This window comes from Dermochelys coriacea, chromosome 9, assembly GCF_009764565.3.
Source record: "Dermochelys coriacea isolate rDerCor1 chromosome 9, rDerCor1.pri.v4, whole genome shotgun sequence".
Lineage (NCBI taxonomy): Eukaryota > Metazoa > Chordata > Testudines > Dermochelyidae > Dermochelys > Dermochelys coriacea.
The window spans coordinates 84,608,710-84,631,491 of record NC_050076.1 but is presented as its reverse complement, the minus strand read 5'-3'; the positions used below and the strand labels follow the sequence as shown (position 1 = coordinate 84,631,491).

Below are 22,782 nucleotides of genomic sequence, written 5' to 3'. Positions count from 1 at the left end.
TATAAATCTATGGTACACCCACATCTTGAATACTGCGTACATATATGTGGTCCCCTCGTCTCAAAAAAGATATAATGGCATTAGTAAAGGTTCAGAAAAGGGCAACTAAATGATATGGGGTTTGGAACAGGTCCTATATGAGGAGAGATTAAAGAGGCTAGGAATTTTCAGCTTGGAAAAGAGGAGACTAAGGGGGGGACATGATAGAGGTATATAAAATCATGAGTGGTGTGGAGAAAGTGAATAAGGAAAAGTTATTTACTTGTTCCCATAATATAAGAACTAGGGGCCATCAAATGAAATTAATGGGTAGCAGGTTTAAAACAAATAAAAGGAAGTTCTTCTTAACTCAGTGCACAGTCAACCTGTGGAACTCCTTGCCTGGGGAGGTTGTGAAGGCTAGGAGTATAACAGGGTTTAAAAGAGAACTGGATAAATTCATCGAGGTTAAGTCCATTAATGGCTATTAGCCAGATGGGTAAGGAATGGTGTCCCTAACTTCTGTTTGTCAGAGGCTGGAGATGGATGGCAGGAGAGAGATCACTAGATCATTACCTGTTAGGTTCACTCCCTCTGGGGCACCTGGCATTGGCCACTGCCGGTAGACAGGATACTGAGCTGAATGGACCTTTGGTCTGACCCAGTATGGCCATTCTTATGTTCTTATACGTATTGTAAAGAAAGGCCCTGATTAACAAGTAGAAGGAAGGCCTTGAAAATAATACGGCCAGAAGGAATAAAATAGGGAGGATGTCCGATTCAAAGAATAACTAATGAGATAAGGGAAAGTTGCTAAAAAGAATGCCTCTAGTCGATAGGGGTGACTGCAGATGGTTTTAAAGAAGACAAAAAGTATCTGTCTTAAAATGAGACAACATGGCCTTCCTAACCACATACCAGTGTTAAAGTTTATATGAACCAGGTGCAATGCAAAAACTGTTGGTCCCCAAGAAGGAGGGGAAGAGATAGGTAGGAATCGCCTTGGGAAGGGGGAATGGCCTTGTAAATCTTATCTGGGTTAAGAGTGGAAATAAGGGTGAACGGTCTCAAATTGTTTTTTTAGCTGAAGTCAGTAATTGGCAATGACATCACTTTTCTGCTGAACAGTTTAAAAAAGTAAACTCTTAAAGGGTTCATTGCTAATACCTGCCTAACCATGCTGGAGCCAACCAATATAGGTTTAAGCACCAGATGACCCAGGCCTGCCAACAGTGAGGGGGCAGAGTGAGGGCAGCCAGCTTCAGCAGTGTTAGTGTGCATGCTCAGTCCATGTGAGCATGCTCAATACAAGCCAAGCAGCAAATGGGGAGGGGCACATGCTCTCACAAGCCCACACACACCTACACACATCGCCTCTGCTAAGCGCCCCTGGGTGTAGCCTGTTTGTAAGTATCTTGATCAAATGTTTATAAATGTTTTGTTATTGATTGTATTTAGTAAATTGCTTATTATTTAGAGCAATTGTGTAAGTATCATTTGGCCTCTGGATTTAATAGAAAAATGTATGGTTAAATTAATGTTTGTTAGTTTCCCATACTAATGATTTCAAATATGAATAATTCCAACACCTACCATAGTGACACTTCTCCATTATCATTTGCCCTTGAGGGCTCACCTGAAGACGAAGTCTGAGACTCTACTTATGAAAACCATAAATTAATTTATGTTCACCTGTGTGACAACAACATGATTGGATATGGGAGGCTCTACCACAGAACCAGTCCGCCAATTTCAGAATCTTATGCTCTATTATACTGTATACACTGCTCCCACACAGCAACTTTCATACATTGTTTCAATGCTTTTTACAGTACATATTAAAACCCTAAAGTGAAGGTCTGTTGAACTGGATTAGTCATTGCAAACAAATGTATCAGATCTAATCTTAAAAAGCAGAAACTGTGCAAAGGCACAACTCTGATTTGTCATACAATGGTGAGTGATGAATTATGGGAGTGTGAGAAGAAAAAGGAAGGAAACAGACCAGAGGTGTGGAGGGCTTCACTCTGTAACATTCCCAGACATCTGTTGAATCTGTGACTATAGCTCTCTGCTCAAACAGAGCCTTACATATAATCTGAGTTGCGTGTTCTACAACAGCCTGTTTTAGAAGTCCGAATGGATTATTTACAGAAAACAGGTGGTGGCAGGGAAAGCATTAGGGGATGGGCAGATGGCTGAAAAAGTAAGTCTGCAAAAGCAAGACTTTTTAAATATTATTTAAAATGTGTGTTGCAGTAGTGCCTAGACACCTCAGCCTGGTCAGCTCCTCATTATTAAGGTTAAGATTTTGTCACAGATATTTTTAGTAAAAATCATGGATAGGTCACAGACAATAAAGAAAAATTCATGAAAGCCCATGACCTCTCCCTGACTTTTACTAAAAATATCCGTGACAAAATGGAGATCCCCTAGGATTCCCTGGGACTCTCACCATCCGTGGGGTCTTGGAGCTGCGGGGTCCTCCTACCCGCAGCAGGCGGGAGCTGCGGGGAGCTCCATGGTCCCCCCTGCCTCTCACAGTGGCCGGGAGCTGCACGGGGCAGGAGGAATCCCAGAGTAGTTCTCAATATTTTTGTGATGCCAACACCTGTCCACTATGCACTGGATGGTGACCACTAACTCATTTTACACCATCATCAGACAGTAAATTTTCTGTCACTTCCAACCCAGGCCAGTTTGTTTAGTATGTAAACCAACGCTGAAGGTGATATAACCCCATTTATTATTTAAGATAAGCAAAAGAGCTGTAAAATCCTAGTATGAATTCACCAAATCACATTAGTAGAACTTTGCTAAGCCTCATTTTACTCTCACACACACACACACACACACACACTTTATAATCTGGATACTCAAAAAAATATGACCCTCCCTTCTTTGCAGCAAAGGTTAAAAACCAGCGTCTGGGAGTAAGTTTTCTTATTACTTTATATTTACAACTTTCAGTTACTGAGAACACTTCATAATGTGCTAAAATACAAATGTCAAAACAAATAAAGATTTTGTGATGTATTTTCCCTTTATTATATTTGCTTACTCCATTTGCAAAATTCAATCATTTACAATGACCCTCCCATTTTCAGTATGGTTCTGGTGTAACAAATAAATCAAATTAAGAAGTGTTTGTTTGCTGCTGGTCCAGTGATCTTGTAGAGATACATCACAGTTCCACTCAGGGAAATTATTTTGCATACGCAGGCTGCCAGCATATGAGAAGTTCAAGAGGGTGGATATCCATTAGAGAGAAAATTTCTAAGCTACAAACAAGTATTCACATTATAACAAGCAGAAATACATTGGGCCTGCTTGCTAATCTCTAAAAATTATACATAAAAGGTGTATTATTTCTTACAGCTAGGCCAAGAATTAGCTTTAGTGTAATTTTTCCCCATATCAGCAGTTAATTCCTGATGCTGACCTATAATTATTGAAAACATGCTTATTCTACTAGACTTTGTACAGACTCTACAGTAATTTCATATTGGTGAGAGTTACATTTCACATTTGCTTGTGCTGCAAATGTAATTCTCTCTGCATGTCCCTTTCCCCACCATCAGTACTTAAGGCATGTTCTCTTTCATGCCTGTTATTATGTGAGTATTTAGCAGTAAACCCTGCCATAATTACACATTTCTGGAGAAAATTAGCAGCTTCCCGGAGTGGTGCTGGACAAATTATTTACACTGTGTTTTCTTTTTAAATTTTATCTGCTACATTCTGTGATGTCGTGTTTAACTATCAATCTTTAGGTCATAATTTAAATCCAATTTAAAATGAAATAAGGAAGTCTGCATAAACCATTTATTGAGGAAACAGATATCTTGTATAGGAAACCTTCTTTCCAGTTCTTCATATGGTTCCTTAAGGCCTCTATGGAATGGACCATCTTTTTGTTCTGTGTTTGTACAGCACCTAGTACTATGGGGTCATGGTCCATAATTGGGGCTCCTAGGTGCTACCACAATACAAATAAATAATATAATGGCATAAAATACTCCCACAGATGATCTTGAGTGAGGACATACAGACTGAAAACTGAAACTAAAGTACAAAAACTCTCTGTTGACTTTACCCTGAGATGCATGTCAACTGTTAGAACAACATACAATAGAAGAAACATAACTTTGTCACATCCTACTTATATTCCAAACATGTCAGTTCCGGATGTAAGAGATTAACCAGTTAACCGACAAGCTTGATGCTTATTGGTTTCTGCTAAAGATTAAAGTCTGCATAGTGTTCCAGCTGCCGCTAGGCGTGCCCAGCATCCCTCCAAGCTGCAGGCCCCACATACCCAGGGTCCCTCCAGGCTGCCAGCCTCATGGCCAGGACTCTGGATTCCAATGTAAAACATGGGGGTGCTGCAGCACCCCTGCACCTCTAGTTCCCCGGGTAAACATTTAACTATGTAACCAATAGAATTTTAATTAGTTACATGGTTGCTGTTTTTACACATTATTTACATCCCTAATGTCAGTGCACTCTGAAAAGAACTGGTTACAAGGACACAATCTAATGGAAAAGATATACATATGAAAAACCTTTTCTATAAGGGTGTTTCATATTTATATAGCACTACAGTCATACATGGTGCAGTATGACAGCTAAATTCTGCCAAATAAACAGGGTCTCTATCAAAAGAGCTTGTGTAACGCATGGCTAGAAAGGGTTAAACATCCTGCAAAATAAATAACCCTCAAAAGACAGGTAGGGAGATAATGTTTGTGTTTTTGTGTATTTACATATGTATAAGTAGGGTCGACAATGTAATCAACAGTCCCCGTCTATGCTGTATTCTGATAATTCAGAAGCCAAAGGACAATGCTATCATTTAATTGTAAACATGGGATATCTTGGTATTCATCCCTTGAAATGTACTGTGAATGGTGGAGGAACAAGCAAATGGCCATATGTTAATTCATATAGCTAAGCACCGGTGATGAACCGCCTTCAAAATCATCCTATTATCTTTTGTTCCCTGAGGAAATCCCAACTTGTCAAAGAGGACATGAAATTGTATAAAAGACCTGTGGGTCCTGATTCTGTCATCTCAGATCTTCTTACACTTCATCAGGGGAAGTTTGAGTCGCAAGACTGAGATCCCAGTTATGCTGGTACGCCCTGAATACAAGATTTGGACATTTGACCTATGAACTGAATTCTAAAAGGACTCCTTGCAACTACGAAGCTCACCATCTCTGCTATGAATCTGCACCTCAATTAATTGAATTCATGTCTGTATGTATATTGATATTTTAACCATACTCTCTCTTTTGTTTTTTAATAAATTTTAGTTTAGTTAATAAGAATTGGGTGTAGCGTGTATTTGGGTAAGATCTGAAACATTCATTAACCTGGGAGGTAATGTGTCCAATCCTTTGGGATTGGTAGAACCTTTTTTTTTTATATGATGAAATAAGATTTACAGAAATTTTTATCATATTTGACGTGGGTACCTGGATGGAGGCCTGAGGCTGGATCACTTTAAGGGAACTGTACTGTTTGGACTCCTGAGTAACCAGTGAGGTAATAAAGAAGCTGTTTTATGCTGGCTTGGTAAATCTAGATATTGGAATATCCACCAGCTTTATGGGGATTGTCTGCCCCATTCTTTGGGATTCACCCTAATTGAGTGACCATAGCTGGCTCCCCACTAGGACCCTGGTCACAGCTTGCAATTCAAAGGCATAAATTAATGCAATACAGAATAGTAAATCTTTATAGCTGGAAAGTTTTGCAGAACAGGTGGGTTTCAGAAGCATTGTGAATGAGATGACATAGATACAGGGAAATGGTTAGGAGATAAGTTTAGGTGGAGCACAGGGATGCAGAAGGCTATAAAGCAGGAATGGAGGATGTGCCAGACAGAGTTTTGAAAGTCAGGAGAAATTTCAATTTTCTGAGGAAAAGGAGGAAAAGTCAATGCAAATAGCCAAGAGCTGGGTTGTGTATTAAAGAAATGAACAGAACAGAATGTGTTGTTAGTAGCAACATTTGAGATATAAGGGAGAAGGAGACAAACTGGAGAGAAGACTTCAGTACTTGGAGGTAGGATACCACCAGAGCATGGACTAGCATCTTAGAAGTAGGGATAGAGAGGATCAAATTCTACTGATTGAGACACAGCTTTAGAATTTCAACATGAGAACAACAAGTTTTAGAGGTTCACAGACATCCTACTCTTTCACGTCATACAGTACAAATACCCCCAATTTAATTTGCTCCCAATTGGAATGGAATCAAACATTATTATTTCAATTTCCAAAAGGGCAAACCAATACCAGTCACAGGCCCAACACATTATCTTCCAATTTTATCTTTTCCTTGGGCAAAAAACAACCAGGAGACCATTGCTGTGATCAAATTACATCAGTTTAATCATTTTAATGACCACCTTCCTCCTTTTCTGTCATCAATTATGCAATTTGGCAGAATCAATAACAAGGATACCGTAGTTTATTGGTTTTCTTGCCATTACAAAACAAAATAACCCAAATTAAAGCTGTGTGTGGCTGCATTAGGACGTCCAACATATGCTTCCTTTGCTGGCCTATCTGATAACCCTTAAACACAACAGTGCCTTATTATTCACAGAGATTATGCATGGGCCAAGGGGAGAATAAATCTGTCCACCTAACTCAAAGTTTTGTTTCTGTAACGTGGACTAAGTATTAACTATGACTTCTTGATTTTCATTATAAGCCTCTTCCACTTAAACTTTTAGTGTCTACAATATATTTTTGGCCAAATATGGCTTGGCAAGAGCTGTATTAGAATAATATTTCTAGCCCACTGTTTCAGAACAAAGTGGTTAATGCCTTTCTTTTAAACACCCATTTCACAGTGTACTTGCTACTAATGGGGCTATACAGAGCATGTTATCTTCAGGGAGGTCATGAATCATTCATTCCCAGAACAGGCTTTTAAGTAAAATTTTCAGGAGGAGGGTGGAACAATTTAAACTATAAAATGTTAGATTCTAGAATGTCAAACCTTTCAGGTAATTTTCCAAAGACACCAAGGGAAGGATACTAAAATAATTTTATTTTGCAGATAGTATTTTTCATTCATTTAATTCTTCATTTTACTTAGTTTTGGTAGAGGTTTATTTATTGGTCTGATCTCTCAATGTTACTATTGAAGTAGTAACCCTTGCTAAAAACAATGAACTATTGATTTTGCCAGAGGAACTGTTTTTTGTTACCAGAATCAATCAAGTTCAAATTCTATTAAGTCACCAATGGAGATCAAAAGTAGGATCTAGTGTAAATACCACTGTTGTTCACAGATCTCTGTAGCTGGCACCAACTCCTTGTTTAGGTAGAAGTAACTTGTACTAGCTGGTTGCATCATATCCTCTGATAAACAGCTGCGCATCACAGCTAGTTATAGTGACTGCATGCCAAAAAATAGGCTCCACTGTTTTGGCAAACCCAATGTTTGTCTAGACCACACCTGTTAAGATGGAAATACCTCCCTACTGAACGCAGTGGTACATTGTTTTATGCAGGATCATTTAACTGCCACAGAATGTCAAAACCTCACTTGCAGGGGAAAACTTCACCTATGCGCCAAGCAGTTGGGATTAACAGCACACTGTTGCTGTAATTGGTAGGATTAAATATGCTTTCTGGCACCAAACAACTGGTCACAAGACTAGAATGGATTGATCAGGTATTAATTGCTTTATTATTTATAAACATATTGTAAAATGGATGTATTGGTTAGAATGGAACAGCTTACGTGTTAAAAATATTCCCGTTAAAACTGTTTTGTTTCAAGTTAGACAGATTCTTTTTTTTCCCCAGAATAGCCCATGTTACAAAAGCTGGATTTCTTGTTTGAGCCAGAATCTCTGAAGACACAAAGTTTTGATTAAAAGTAGATAAATTTTTCTACTAAAAGCTCAACCTCTTTTAAAACACTTTTGTATAGTAACAGTTAAATTAATAAGGAAAAAGAACTACTTTTTTCTCTTAAAAGAGCATAATGCAGCTAATACCACCTCCCATTCCCATATAAACACAGTAAAAAGGAAAGGGAATTCTGAATGCCTGGCAGGGACATCAAGAATCTCCCCTTTCCCTTGCATTACTCCCCATCCCCACTCTCAAGTTCCACATCATAGTAACATTCCTTTTCCTGGTGACAGGCACCATGGTTAATTAGTTTGGGATTCACTGAGCAACTCAAGGCACACTCTCCTTTCACAGGCTATACAAGCTGCCTCACTACATTGTAAGTCTGTAAGAAAAGACCTGAAGAGGTTTAGGGTAAAACAGCCACAGGAAGGCAACTGGACAGAACACTGGATTCTGATTTAGGAGACCTTAGGCAAGTCACGTCACCTCTGTGCCTCAGTTTCCCCCATCTGTAAAATGAGAATAATGATGCTTACCTCCTTTATAAAGGTGCTATGAGATATCTAATGGAAAGCACTACGTAGGAGCTAAGTGTTACTACTACTATTTTACTGGGATTAAAAGTGGACCACCACCATTTTTCCTGTAGTTTGACCTCTATCTGCTCTCTTCTTTTGGACTCTACATAATTTCCTCTCCTCTGCTTTCTATACATAACATTGCTGAACTCGGTTAAGTATGAGAGAAAAGGTGCTTTAGAAAAAACATGAAATGAATTGTCATCAGTTGCAGGAAAAGTATATCTCAGCATTTCTCTGGCACTGGAAATATGCCCAAGCCACTCTAAACAGCAGATCCACAGGTAATAAAATGACTAGGTACTTTTTAAGTCCTTTCCCCCTCTGCTGCATACTTCAGATCAATCTTTACCATGGCTTCTCCCATCAGAACCATATCATGTAGGAGACTTTGGTAGAGTTACTTACTTGGATATTGTGAATTCCATTCATTTTCCCAATGTGTTGTTCAATGGTCTGAACACAAGAATTGCATGTCATCCCCTCCACGGAGACTACCATGGATCTTGCCCCCAGTGATGGATCCATTCTGCTTCAGTCTTCACATTCCTATCAGTCAAAAGGAAATACTGAGACATGAATTAAAAAGAAATAGCAATCCAACCTCATATTGCATTAAAGGTCAAAAACAAGGTGACCTGCATAAGATTAAATAGATATTGTAACTGGGAACATACAAATTAAGTACAAGTAACAACTTGGTGGGGGCTAGGAACTGCAGAGAAACAGATGTCTAAAAAGGAATCCTTTACCCACTTACATACATCCTTTACCTTTGAAGTATATACTTATTAAGTATTCGGGAAGAAAAGAGTTCATACATTTAAAACTCGCTCTATGCTATAGCCAAGACAATTTAATTGCGTGTATCAGTTCTGAATCACTAGTGTTCTACCTCTGAGCAAGGAGTTAAAAAAACCCAATCAGATGTAGCTTTTTGTCATGTCAATTACCATGGCACTGGGTGAAATCTGAAGGAGAGAAGAATGCACAAGAAGAGAATTAATTCTTCCACATATCTGTATGTTTTATACATTATTATGTGACTAACAAGAACAGCAGCCATATGGGATATAGCCCTAAGAAATGAACTGGAAAAGATAGGGGGCCTTTTTGACATGTCCTTGAGGTAGCTCTACTTACTACTACTTAGCGGGATGTTGCATTTATTTCTGTTTGTGTAAAAGCTAAAATGTACTGAACCAAATAATTAAATGGAAGATAATTAAAAGTATATTTTCAAGTTTGAAAATTAAACTAGGAGAAGTAAACAAACAAAAGTAGAATTTGATGCAAAATATTTAGATTATGTAAGCCATTGGCAAAAAAAATTAAGTCATAGAAAACAAGAATAAGCTTTGAAACAAGGAGAAAAAGGGGAAGGAATTTATGTCTTTTACAAATAAAAATTACAATGGACATTTGACCAGGAAAGAGTATGAGCAATTGCTGAAGAAAAAAATAATTAACTGCCTAATGTTTGACAGCAATGAAAACAGCAGAGTGTATAGATGATTTCAACGGGAGTACTCATGCATTTAAAGTAAACCACAAGCTTAAGTGCTTTGCTGGTAATGGGAATTTATTGTGGGAAAACTAAACTACAGTATAACATTCAAAATGTTTCATAAAACTGGTTTTGTAGAGAGACTTTGCCTCCTGTAATTCATTCAGAATGAATATGCTGTTCCTCCCCATGACACAAGGGCATGAAAATATCTGGTTTTGCTTTGAAATCTACTAGAACAGCACAAAGATTGTGAAGCAACCACTTTAATATCAGGATTCTCTCTTATCTTGAACTCACATACATGACTATCACAAGAAAAAACACAAAAGTTGAAACTCTTCTGAAGAATGCTTAATAATGAGATGAAAGGTAAGTGACACTTTGGTCTAATTAGCATCCATTTCAACAAACTAAGAATATATGTTTTTTCTCAGAAGATTTCAAAGTGAAGGAGAAATGTAACAATGAACATATCTGAAAAACACCTCGGTGTAAACTCAAAAGCTTGTCTCTCTAAGGAACTTGTCTGTCAGGTAGCCACTATAGCGAGAAGGAGAAGAGTAAATGGAATCAAAATTCAGTTCTTAAGAAGTAGGAATGGTTATATTCATCCAGCTTTCTGGAAACAAACATGACAAATGTGTGTCTTAGCTTCCTTGTTTTGCTATATAAAATGGTGGTTTTCAGCTCCATAAACGCAACACAAAATGAATTAACTTTAAGAAATATGGGAATTTCTTAATTTGATTATTTTATTTAATAAAACTCTTGAAGTTTTAAAAACTATTTCCCTCTTTACTCTTGCCTCCTCGTGCTCTGTCAAGGTCAACCACAGGAATGTTCCTGCCATTTTATAGCCCTGTTGACACCCTAAAGGAATATTCAGAAAGACATCCTACTTTCCACATAACGCTGCTGCTATACAGTGAAACCTGTTTTAAGTGACCACCCAAGCGACTGATGGTACTTGGCTTCTTCATGGAGGTAGTCACTTAATGAAAGGGGGCAGAAGTGTACTCAACATGCTCCCAGTTCAAAAATACATCCCTATTCATATTCAGGAGAATGAATAAGTATATTCTTGAGAGCTCTCCTGAATAAAAATAGATTTAAACATGTTCATAACTGCTTTCCTGAATCAGGGTCAGTGTTTGTGGATACTCTACAACAGTCGGAAGAAGAGAGATGGCCTAATTAGTGGGGGCGCATCATTACTACAAATTTCAGGTTTTTTTTCTCCCCTCCTCTTTATATTACTTCTAGAAAATTTTCATAGGGAAAACAGGATCTTTAAAAGTTCATCTGCACCTGCTGCTTATTTGTCACCCAAATTCAGAATCTGGTTTATTACACAACAAATAATTTCAGTAAAGATTATTTCTTTCTACAACAAACAGAGAAAAAGGATTTCAGGTGAGGAATAAGCAGCAGCTGCACATGAACTCAAACAAAAGGCCTTTTTCATCCAAACATCCTCCATAGTGTAAAAAAAAAAAAAAAAAAAAAAAAAAGTTTATCAGCAGAATTTTTTCTACTTTTTTCCCTAGACATCAGTGACTAACATAGCGTGTGCATATGCTGTGATTTCCAGTAATGGAAATATTAATTCTGTAATACATTAATACAGCTTGACATATTTATTGTTCACATTACAATTACCTTACAATGGATCTTGCCTATCTCTCTGCCCTTATCTTCTCCAACACACTCCCTCTAAGGTTCACTTCTACACTCCCTTTATATTTCACTCACTCATGACTTTGGGTGTGCCCCCAGAATGACCTTCCCTCTAATTTATGCCAACCTCCCACCTTCTCCTCCAAAAATCTCTTTAAACCCTCTATCCTGTGATGTGCTCCAATCACAATAACCCCCACTACTCAGTCTTTGTTATTTTATTGTTCTATACTGTACTAGTTTGCATCACTGGACAGGGCAAGGTGCCTGTTATTTGCTTGGCATAGATCCCTCTACCCCCACAAACAGAGTGCTTTGTATAGTTATATAAATAACTAATAAATGCCACACAAAAAATTAATGGCATGAAAAACTCTACATGTAAAGGAATTAATCTAGTGCCTTTTTAAAGGGTAAAACAGAGTAATGTTGAAATGCCAGCACACAAGCATTAACATTTTTCACTTATTGAAAGGTTTTTAAGTGCAAAGCTGGTAATAGGAAAAATTATAAAGTTTATGGCAACTAACTAAATTTTTTCATATGGCATAACTTTGCTAGAAAAGAGTTCATCTGATGATGATGCAGAACACAGTGAATACAGAGCCTCACACACCAATTTGACAGAATCACTTTTTAGGGTACAGTCCTACTTAAAGCACTTACTTATCTCATGACATTTAGTGCAAACATTTCAAAAGTTTTAAAAATATTTAATTAGAGATTATTCTCCGATTTGTTCAGTTCATATCCTTACAAAACTTGAACAACCTAGTTTAAAGTCACCATACTTCAATGCATTTAGTAATTCTCTGGAAGACTTCTGCTACTGCAGGTTAAGGGATTGGTCTTGAAATGAGCTTAGAACATACAACAAGGTGCTGAGTGCCCTCAACAGCAACTGAAATAAGTGAAAAATGTGCAGGTTTGGGCACAAAGTAACTAGAACCTGGCACCAGGCTCAATCCAACTCCTCTTGAAAACAATGGGATGTTTCTGGCACTCTGCTGTAATTACAATTAAGAACACCTCTCTGTTTAAAGATTGACTTTCCTATGTGCTCTAAAATCTGCATATCTACTCAGATTGTCTTGTAATTTGTTGTTAATACAGAACTCAGGTTGCTGGATAGTATCTTATGCACATCCAGAATGTCAAATTCAGCAAAAATCAAACCCCTGAAAACCAGGAAATACAAAGTTAAGGTATACTCCAAGACAACCTTAACTTTGACCTCTTTGAGCAATGTTCCAGCACATTCTTAATGCATATTTGCACTCTGCCTTTGCAGATATTGCAGAACACTCAGGGAAAAGGATACATGACCACTATAGGACAGCATCTAATGCCTGTGGCATTATGCTCCATATTCTTCATAGTAACATTACGATATGAGTATGGCATAATTATGATGTATTTTGTGCAAGACAAGGCACCTGAGATATCATTGGAAAGGTTATGATTTACTGAATATGATTATAATATTTATATGCATGTATCATTTTTGTATCTGAAGTTAAGAATGTTATCTATGCACCTATTACAAATATGTTTACAGCTGAAGAATAGTCATTAGACAGAATGCAATCAGTCTAAACTGATGGCTGGAAAGGGCCATTAGGAAGAACAACAGGTCATAGAAGATGCTAATATCTCTCCAGGGAAGGCTTCCTGTGGATGCTGCAAACAGCCTCTAAGTTATGGCTGCAGGGTCATGTGATCAAGTCACCTGATATTGGACTCCATGAAAATACCAGTATTTTTCCACTGACCAGAGGTGGGAAATCACACTGGAAGACAAAGGATTCCAGCAATATCTAAAACCTATTTAAGGGAGGGGAGTAACATAATCAGGGTTGGTTCTTCATTGCATCCCCGCCCAAGATGACTGCTGTAAACATATAAGAAACAAAGACTGAACGAGGGGAGGAGGACGAGCCCAGGCTGGAAGATTGTCTAGACTACAAATGAACTATCTGAAGGTTTAAGCAGCAGGCAAGTGCAGCTGGGCTTCAAGTATCTCTGCAATCTGCCTAAAACATTATTTAGGGTGAGAAATTACTATTTGTAACCAGGTTTCAGAGTAGCAGCTGTGTTAGTCTATATCCGCAAAAAGAAAAGGAGGACTTGTGGCAGCTGTAGCTCACGAAAGCTTATGCTCAAATAAATTTGTTAGTCTCTAAGGTGCCACAAGTCCTCCTTTACTTGTAACCAGTTTCTTTAGTATCTTAAATTTAGATTGCATTTTTGTTTTTTTTTCTTGGTAATCTGCTTTGATCTGTTTGTTATCCCTTATAATCACTTAAAATCTCTTTTGTAGTAATAAACTTGTTTTTGTTTTGTCGAAAACCCAGTGTATGGAATTCATAACTGGGGTGCAAAAAGCTGTTGCATATCTCTCTCCGCATTGAGGGAGGGGCAAATTTCACGAGCTTATGCTGAATAGCTCTCTGTGCAGTGCAAGATGGTACAATTTTGGGTCTAACCTCTAGAGATGTTTCCTTGGAGCGGTTTGGAAGCAGACTGGCTACAGCTCGTGTAGCCGGCTCACAGTGAAGGGGTCGTTGGGTCCAGGGGCCCAATTAAAAGGTCTGGCGGGCCTGGGGTAGAGGGTGGGTGGGGCGCGCCCTTGTGCAGGACCCGGTCGAGGTAAACCCAAGCAGCGGGCGGCAAAGCAGCCTTTACCTCCTGAAGTGCGCGCCGGGGAGTACGAGGTCTGGAGAGCCCCATGCGCTGAGAGAGCCCCATCCAGCCAGTCTTCCCGGTCGTAGTCCAGGAAGTCTCCGACTCTTGTGACTTCTGCCAGGACCAACCTCTGGTGCACCGAGGGGGACTCCGCCACCTGCACGCGGAGCTGGGGGTTGTGTAGCAGGGGCTCCGCGAGGAGATCTGCCCCCTCAGTGCCCGCCACGGATCTGGTCGTTAAAAACAGTTTCCAGGTCCAGAGGAGGTCCTGGTAGAAGACCGGCAACCTGCAGAGGTCTCACGGAAGACCTCTTGGATGGAGATAAAGGAGCTGCTGGTCGTATCGGAGCCCTCGGAAACGGCGCAGGAAGGCGTGTGCCAGTATGCTCCACGCCGGACTACCTGCACCATAAAGGAGCCTCTGCAGGGCCTGGAGGCGGAAGACATGGACCTGAGTTTGCAGACATTTCAGGCCCTGCCCTGCCCTCCCTCCTCCAGGGGTAGATGGAGAACCCCTGCAGGGACCCAGTGCAGTCCTGACCAAAAGAACTCCAGAATCGATGTCCGGAGGTTGGCCAGGAACCCGGGGCCGGGACCAGGGTGTTGAGCCAGTACCAGAGCATGGACAGGACTAACCTCTAAAGGGGGCATGCACTTGAGTACTGGGCAATTCCTTAGCTGTGTCTTTTCATGCAGAGCTGATCTCAGCATCTGTGTGTGTTTCTGCAGCTGGGTGTGTCCCTACCTATATGTGTGCTGGTAAAGTGCAGTCTGAAGCCTGAGGGAGGGCTTGGCTACCTTGCCTCAGCAATACAGTGTGAAGGGAGCCTAGGATGGTGGATCAGGCAGGTTCAGTGGTACCTCAGTCCCTGGCACCACCCTGGAGGGGAGGGAAACCTGTAACAATGCCCTCTCTTTGGTAAAGACAAAACTCATGTTTAGGCGAGCTGTACTGAACAGGTTTCAGAGTAGCAGCCGTGTTAGTCTGTATTTGCAAAAAAGAAAAGGAGTACTTGTGGCACCTTAGAGACTAACAAATTTATTTGAGCATAAGCTTTTGTGAGCTACAGCTCACTTCATCGAATGTACTGAACAGGAGCTACCTACATCTGCCCTACACTGACACATTTACCCCACAGAAACAACACCACAGCTGCTAAATTTTAAAAAACCTTCACTCCCTTTTATAACCCCTTCACCGTTATGCACAGGATGCCATTTAACACTATATTTATCATTAAACCCACAGAGCAGTCTCATTTGAGGAATCACTGCTCATAAGCCCCATGATAAGTGATACTAAGCTACTGACACAACTACAGAACTTTCTGATCCTACAGATCATCTCTGAAATGAGGCATGCTAATTTCTCAAGGAATACATGCATCTTCTGACTTTGATCACACAAATGGGGAGCAGGGGAGAGGGGTTCAGATCCCTTCCCCCACAAATGGGCAGAGATCCCCAGATCTCCTCCTACCACAATCACAACTATGCCAAGCTGCTTCCTCCAGCTACACAACACAGTGTATTCACAGCGGGAGTGAATACACATAATTCCCAGTGGCTATTGCCAGGTCCAGACTCAGAGTTAAAGACTCACTGACATGTACCTTAACTTTATATTTCCTGGTTTTCAGAGGTTCGGTTTTGCTGAACAAGACATTCTGGAAGGATAGGAGATACCAAAAGGCAACCTTAACTCCATGTTAACCAAGCTTCTTTTTTGTCAGTGAATTGATTTCAAAGGGGGGTTGGATCAGGCCTCATCTGAATACCATCAGCAACATTTTTTGGTATTCATTTTCAGCTACAATTTCCTTTAAAAGTCTATAGCAGTGGTTTTCAGTCTGTGATCCGCAAACCCCTAGGTGTCCACAGACTACGTCTAAGATTTCCAAAGGGGTTCGTACCTCCATTCGAAATTTTTTAGAAGTCTATAAATAAAAAAGGTTAAAAACCACAGATCTATAGATTCAAATTATTCTTAAAATTCTTCAAGCTAGAATTTTGCCAAAGCTTTATTTCAGTTTCAACAAAACAGAATGGTAAATCAGATCTGAGTTTGTCCATAATTTACAAACTGCTCAGTATTTCTGCAAAGATTATGATCAGTGTGATCTTATGCAATAGAACCTTGGCACCACTGAGGTTTGTAACTAACTAATTCTGTCCAGTTTGTGTATGTTACTTGCTTCCTTGTAGTTGCAAGATTACTATTTAAAAGATACAATCTGAAATGAAAAAGTAAAGAGCAAAACTAGCCACAAACCTAACAAAAAAAAAGGTAAAATATTGCATTGTTAATTATGTGTCCATTTTTAAAAGCTTTCACTAATAACTTATTATCCTCACACTATTGATTTCTAGCAGAGAGCTTGTCATTGAATGCCAAACTGCTGAACAAATGCCCTTGAACAGATTTCTAAACTAGGTACAGCACAATTTCCCTGAATTTAGTACTCTGCATTTAGTTTCTGATAGGGTTAATTCCCAGTCTCAGGTCAGGATTGGCAGAGAGTGAGGTTAGGTAAACTGAATGCAACATAACTCAAGACAAACTTCTTTGCTCACAACATACATCACCTGTAACATTAACTTCTAGTTATATTAGGATTGTAGTATTTTTGGAATGTGAGAAAGGTACAAGAAAATTAATCTTTACAGTCACTTGCTACTGGTGTTTATGGGTCAAAATAGGACCCATATTTAACTTTCACAACAAGCATAAAAACTAGTTGGAAGTGTTGAGACTTTCTGGATTTGCTTTCCTTACATTTCCTCTGAAATCCTCAAGTAAGACTAGCTAATCTCTCTAAACTTTAACACAAACTTTCCATGACAGGTATCTAACAGCGCAGTTTTTTGATCAAGGCATCTGCCAAACTCAGAGCCGCATGCAGCAAATGTTAGCCAAGAGGCAGGGAAAATCTTAAAAGCCACAAGACCCTTAAAAACCTGGCTCTATGATTTAACATTTCTGCCACAAACATCAACAATGGGTATGAGCAGTGCTCCTACTTTTAGTTACTCAGACTTTCACCAGAACTGTAAAGTGTTTATACCACATGCTTCTTGCAAAAAAAAAAACATTTAAAATAGATTATTCTGGTTTCATCCTCTCATCCCAACCAAGACTGGTTTGCAAGGGCAACAGGCAGAAGCAGGACTCCAAACTGCTCAAAGGTGGAGGATCAGAAATGACAAAAGTTACCTCTGCCTTTGGTCCTGCTGCTGGGGATCGGTTTGGAAAGAGAAGATGATGTCAGGCAGGAAGCTATTTTCTCTCTCTCCTGGTCTCATTGCTAGAGAAGACACAGTCAGTCTGCTGACTGCAGAGTCTGCAGGGAATGTGGGGCCCCAAGCAGCCACTGGCTCTGTTTGTACTTAGGGCTAGTGTAGAAGTCAGTATTAACACTTGCATGAACTAGACTAATCATGAGCTACTACCTCAGAGGGCCAAACAACAAAAATGAATAAATAGGTGGAACAAACAGAAGACATTTTATTCTTCTACAGCTACTACAAAAACAAGAATTCTGAGATCAGTAGTGTGAAAGGGGCTAAGAACAATGCACACAAATGATAGTCTGGACACTAAAATGGAGATCTATTGCTTGACATGCAGTATAATCACAACTGGCACAATAATTATTGACTGCTCTCCATGTGATGGGTCCTCATCTTTCATCCAGTATTCTCATTTTTCATTAGTAATTTTTAGCTATGGGGAGTCTGCTCGTGTTTTTTTAACACAAGTCAAAATGCCTAATGATGTTTAATAAGCTTCTTTCATGGTAGCCTCTCCACAACTGTTATGCACTGAAACGCTAATCCATTTATAAAGATTCTGTGCATTAGGAATGATAAAAAAGGCAAATAGAACAGTGTGTTAAGATATGGTAACATAAAGAATCGTGCCAAGAGACATGAAGGAGTTACAATCCATTGACACGAGTTCCTGATAAGCCACAGCCTTATTTCTGAATTTTTCAATCCAAGCTATTTAGCATAGCCTTCCATAGTTGTATCTCTTGGGGGGAGGAGGGGAAAGAGAAGGGAATTACAGCATTTCAAAGCCTAAAACAGCTGCCTGGTTTAGAAAACGTTAAGCTCAGTCACAACTCTTCAACACAGATGTCAGCCAATCAGCCAGCCAAACCCCTCAACTCTTGAACCTTCTTTTAAAAACCCATATATAAAAAATTCCAGTAACATAGGACTGATACTCAGAAGGAAGTTGTGTTATGTAAACAACACTATGGACTTCTGGATTGCAATTAGTTTGCAAAATTGCACATATGCCACAGGCATGATTTTTTCCCTGGAATTATGGGATCAGGAGAAATATTAATTGTTAAAGTTAACTTTTAGGCTGTTCAGTATAAATTTGTAAAGTTGCATTATATGTAGATACAAGCAAACTAGCAGTATTACCGTAATGCTTTATAAAATATGTTATTTATCAAAACCATTATATAATGCAAATAATTCAGTTAGCACCCTTCTTGATAATAGAGGTGAATAAAATTCACCAAACAAAAAATCTAATTTGGCGTCAACCGAAATTATTTGTGAATTTAGGTCAAATTCAGCAAATAGTGTCAGACAAAAAAAGAAAAAAAACCCCTGAAAGCCAAAAAAGACTTATTTCAAAACTCAGTTCAAAATTTACCTTGGTTTATTGAAAAAAATTAAAGGATAAAAAACATCCAAAAATTAAATGGAATTTTAAAAATATGTTTGTTTCTAATTGAACTTAATATTTTGTTTACCCAAAAATAATTGTTTGAGAGATTTTTTGGTGCAGATACCAAACCAAAAAAAATCAATTATTTGTTGATAGCTCTAACAGAGGCAATGGCTAAATTCTTCTTTTAGCCAAGAGGGAGATGTCTCTTCACCTCACACTTGAAAAGCAACTATAATAGCACTATCTAAATACACCTATTATTTTAAAAATTGACTACATTGCTTTAAGCAATTGAAAAATAAATTTACTAATCGTTAAATAATTTATAAAAAAAATTCCTAGACCTTAAAAGCTGCGTAACAATAAATATAAAAAATGCTGAAAATAAATCAAAATATCAGTTTTTGAAAAGCAAGAGTTTACCGTATGGAATTGTTACATGAACATTCACAGTAACAGCTGTGATGGTAGATTAATACTGAACAGTATCTGACTATTATATCTTGTAGTCAATATTATCTCAAATAAGGATAAAATAGATGACAAACCAAAGAACAAATAAGTAACATATCAAGAGGAAGCATGTTCTAACAGTTAAAACACATGATGAAGTCAGAAGATCTGGGTTCTATTCTGGGTTTTGCCATAGATTTCCTGTGTGGCAAGGCAACCTGCATTTCCCTATTTTTAAAACAGGGACAAGGGGTGAAAAAGAAAAACAGTGCGGCTTTCCCACCATATAGGGATGTTGCAAGGCCTGATACAGGCATGTTAGTAAAGTGCTTTAAGACATTCAGATGTGGAAGGAACTAATTTGATTACAGCCAGGCACCCAATCATGACCTCCTAGCAGGGTTGCCAACTTTCTCATCACACAAAACCGAACACCCCTGCCCTGCCCCTTCTCCGAGGCCCCATCCATTCCCCACCCCACTCCAGCCCCCCATTCAGTCACTCACTCTTCCCCACTCTCACTCACTTTCACCGGGCTGGGGCAGGGGATTGGGGTGCAGGAGGGTGTATAGGCTCTGGACTGGGGGTGCAGGCTCTGGGGTGGGGCTAGGGATGAGGGGTTTGGGGTGCAGGAGGGGGCTCTGGGCTGGGCCAGAGGGTTGGGGTGCAGGAGGATGAGGGCAGGGATGAGGGGTTTGGGGTGCAGGAGGGGGCTCTGGGCTGGGCCAGAGGGTTGGGGTGCAGGAGGATGAGGCCAGGGATGAGGGGTTTGGGGTGCAGGAGGGGGCTCTGGACTGGGCCAGGGTTTTGGGGTGCAGGGGGATGAGGCCAGGGATGAGGGGTTTGGGGTGCAGGAGGGGGCTCCAGGCTGGAGCAGGGGGCTGGAGTGCAGGGTCCTGGTGGCACCTACCGCGGCTTCGAGGAAGCGGTCACCAGATCCCTGCAGTCTCTAGGCACATAGGTGGCCAGGCAGCTTTGTGCAATGCGTGCTGCCTTCACGCCCACAGGCACCGCCCCTCTCCGCTCCCATTGGTCATGGTTCCTGGCCAATGGGAGCTGCGGAGCTGGTACTCGGGGCGGGGACAGAGCGTGGAGCCTCCCAGTCCCTAGCCACCTAGACTTGGCAGCCGCTTTTACAGAAGCAGCGCAAAGCCAGGGTAGGTAGGGAGCCTGCTTTAGCCCTAGGCCCCCAGCGTGACGCCGAAAGGACTTTTAACAGCCCAGTCAGAGCTGCCGACCAGAGCCGCCAGGGTCCCTTTTCAACCGAGTGTTCTGGTTGAAAACCAGACACCTGGCAACCCTACCACCTATACGGCTAGTTTTCATACTGTCCGTCCAGCATAATATCTAAATAAATTAATCTCAAGATTATGTCACTCCAGTTTGATGGGTTTGAAGGCGTACATTTCATGTACGGAAAAAGACTTTTCCTCCAAAAAGGATCCTCACCAGGAGCAGAATATATCTCCAATGATTTGTTAGTACTTTCACAAATTCTATCAAGAAGGGAAGGCTTTTTTGTTGTTGTTAAAACTTTGAGGCCTTCTTCGTATACCATAACTAATTAGTAAAAAGCACAAGATTTTTGCTTTGCAGTTCATGTGAAAAAAAGTTTCCCTAACATAAAGATACTGAAGAATTTTTAAGAGCTCTAGTCATTCCTGATATGGATTGCTACGCTGAGGACACTAAAACAAGAGAAACCTGTATTTCAATATAGTCTCTGGAACTAGAAATTTCTCAAGTCACTGGTCTTTTTTTATATATAAATATCAACTATGAATTACAGCATTTCCTATGCAGTATGTATGTATTTTATATATATTTGGAAGGCATCCATATTCCCACCCTACTCTTTTGCAAAATAAATAAATAAATGTTTTTTTTTAAAAGCCTTAGATTTTCTAATTCTTCTCCTCTAAAATGAGTACTCCAGTTCCGTAACATATTGCTAGAAAGGTTGGATACTTTTCCAAATCCATTTATCTACTTGTGTGCATGTTGTTTGACTTAGCTTTTTATGCTAACTCATCACTCTAAGTTGGCTGAAGTTTTGTCAGAAATTGCTATAAAAGCTATTTTTTTGTATGAAGGTAATGCCTATAGGCCCAAATCAACATCAGGGCCCATTGTGCTAAGCACTCCACAGGCACTTACTTCCAATCCAACCAGACAAGTGGGAGTAGAAACAGAGGGGAAGTGAGGTGAGCAGCAGCACTGCAATTAGAATCCAGGTCTCCTCACTTGTGCCAGTGCCCTATCTGTTGGACTACACAGCCTCTCATTTAGGTTCTCCAATTTCTTTCAGGGTGCTAAAGTTATATATAGACCCAAGGGCAGAAGTTCACCCTTAGATTAGACGATGTTATTAGATCTTTACGATTTACTTATTGTTATGCATTTCCTTGTTAAGAGATATTTATCATAAGAACAGTATTTATCAGAGGCCTGCAACCAAAACCAGGGTTAATGTGACTTATTGCAAATGGTTGACAACATTCATTATTATTTATTTTTTATTATTTTATTTGATTTTTATTATTTGATTTACTTGCACCCAAATCTAAAGGTGACAGGTAAAGAAGCATTTTCAAATATAACTTTAAAAATCAGTTTTATCTATTGAACACTGATTGACTGTGATAATCTAGTCTGACATCCCATACTTCTAACATGCAAGAAGAACATAAGAATGGCCATACTGGGTCAGATCAATGGTCCATCTAGCCCAGCCTGATGCTTGAAAGGGAATGAACAGAACAGGCAATCATCCAGTCCCAGCATCTGTCAGAGGCTTAGGGACACTCAGAGTGTGGGGTTGCATCCCTGACCAGCTTGGCTAATAGCCAATGATGGATCTAATCTCCAGGAATTTATCTAATTATTTGTTTAATTCAGTTATAGTTTTGGCCTTCACACCATCCCCTGGCAAAGAGTTCCACAGGTTGACTGTGTGTTGTGTGAAGAAGTACTTCCCTTTGTTCGAAATCGGCTGCCTCTTAGTTTCATTGTCTGATCCCTGGTTATGTGAGAAGAGTTTCCCAGGGCTCTGCATGGCAGGGTCTACCCTAATCCGAGAGCCACAGTTTTTATTGAGACAGATCTTAAAGCCATACTCTCTGCTCCAGTTTCACGTAGTTATTTTGTCAGAGCTGTCACACCCACTGGGGTGGAGTCCCTGCACAGTGTACCCAGCTGCTGTAACTCTGCAGGGCAGGTGGGCTGGCGAACCAGCAGCCCCTGGCTTCTTAGCCAAATGCTTTAACCACTACACCACCTCCAGTTACAGGTGTTTGTGCACGTTGTGCCACTACTCATTTA

The 22,782-nt window shown here is 39.9% G+C and overlaps 1 protein-coding gene across 4 annotated transcripts in view; it reads right to left on the bottom strand.

The window, feature by feature from the left end:
* ATP7A (ATPase copper transporting alpha) overlaps positions 1-22,782 on the bottom strand; it is a 64,179-nt gene that overhangs the window by 33,717 nt on the left and 7,680 nt on the right. For 3 of the 4 annotated variants that reach the window (XM_038415920.2, XM_043492984.1, XM_043492983.1), the window contains exon 2: positions 8,852-8,992. In XM_038415920.2, the coding sequence (XP_038271848.1) occupies positions 8,852-8,971 (120 nt within the window). In that variant the 5' untranslated portion in view covers positions 8,972-8,992. Of the gene's footprint in view, positions 1-8,261; positions 8,375-8,851; positions 8,993-22,782 lie in introns of those variants that run through there. The other variant, XM_043492985.1, reaches the window with a different exon arrangement.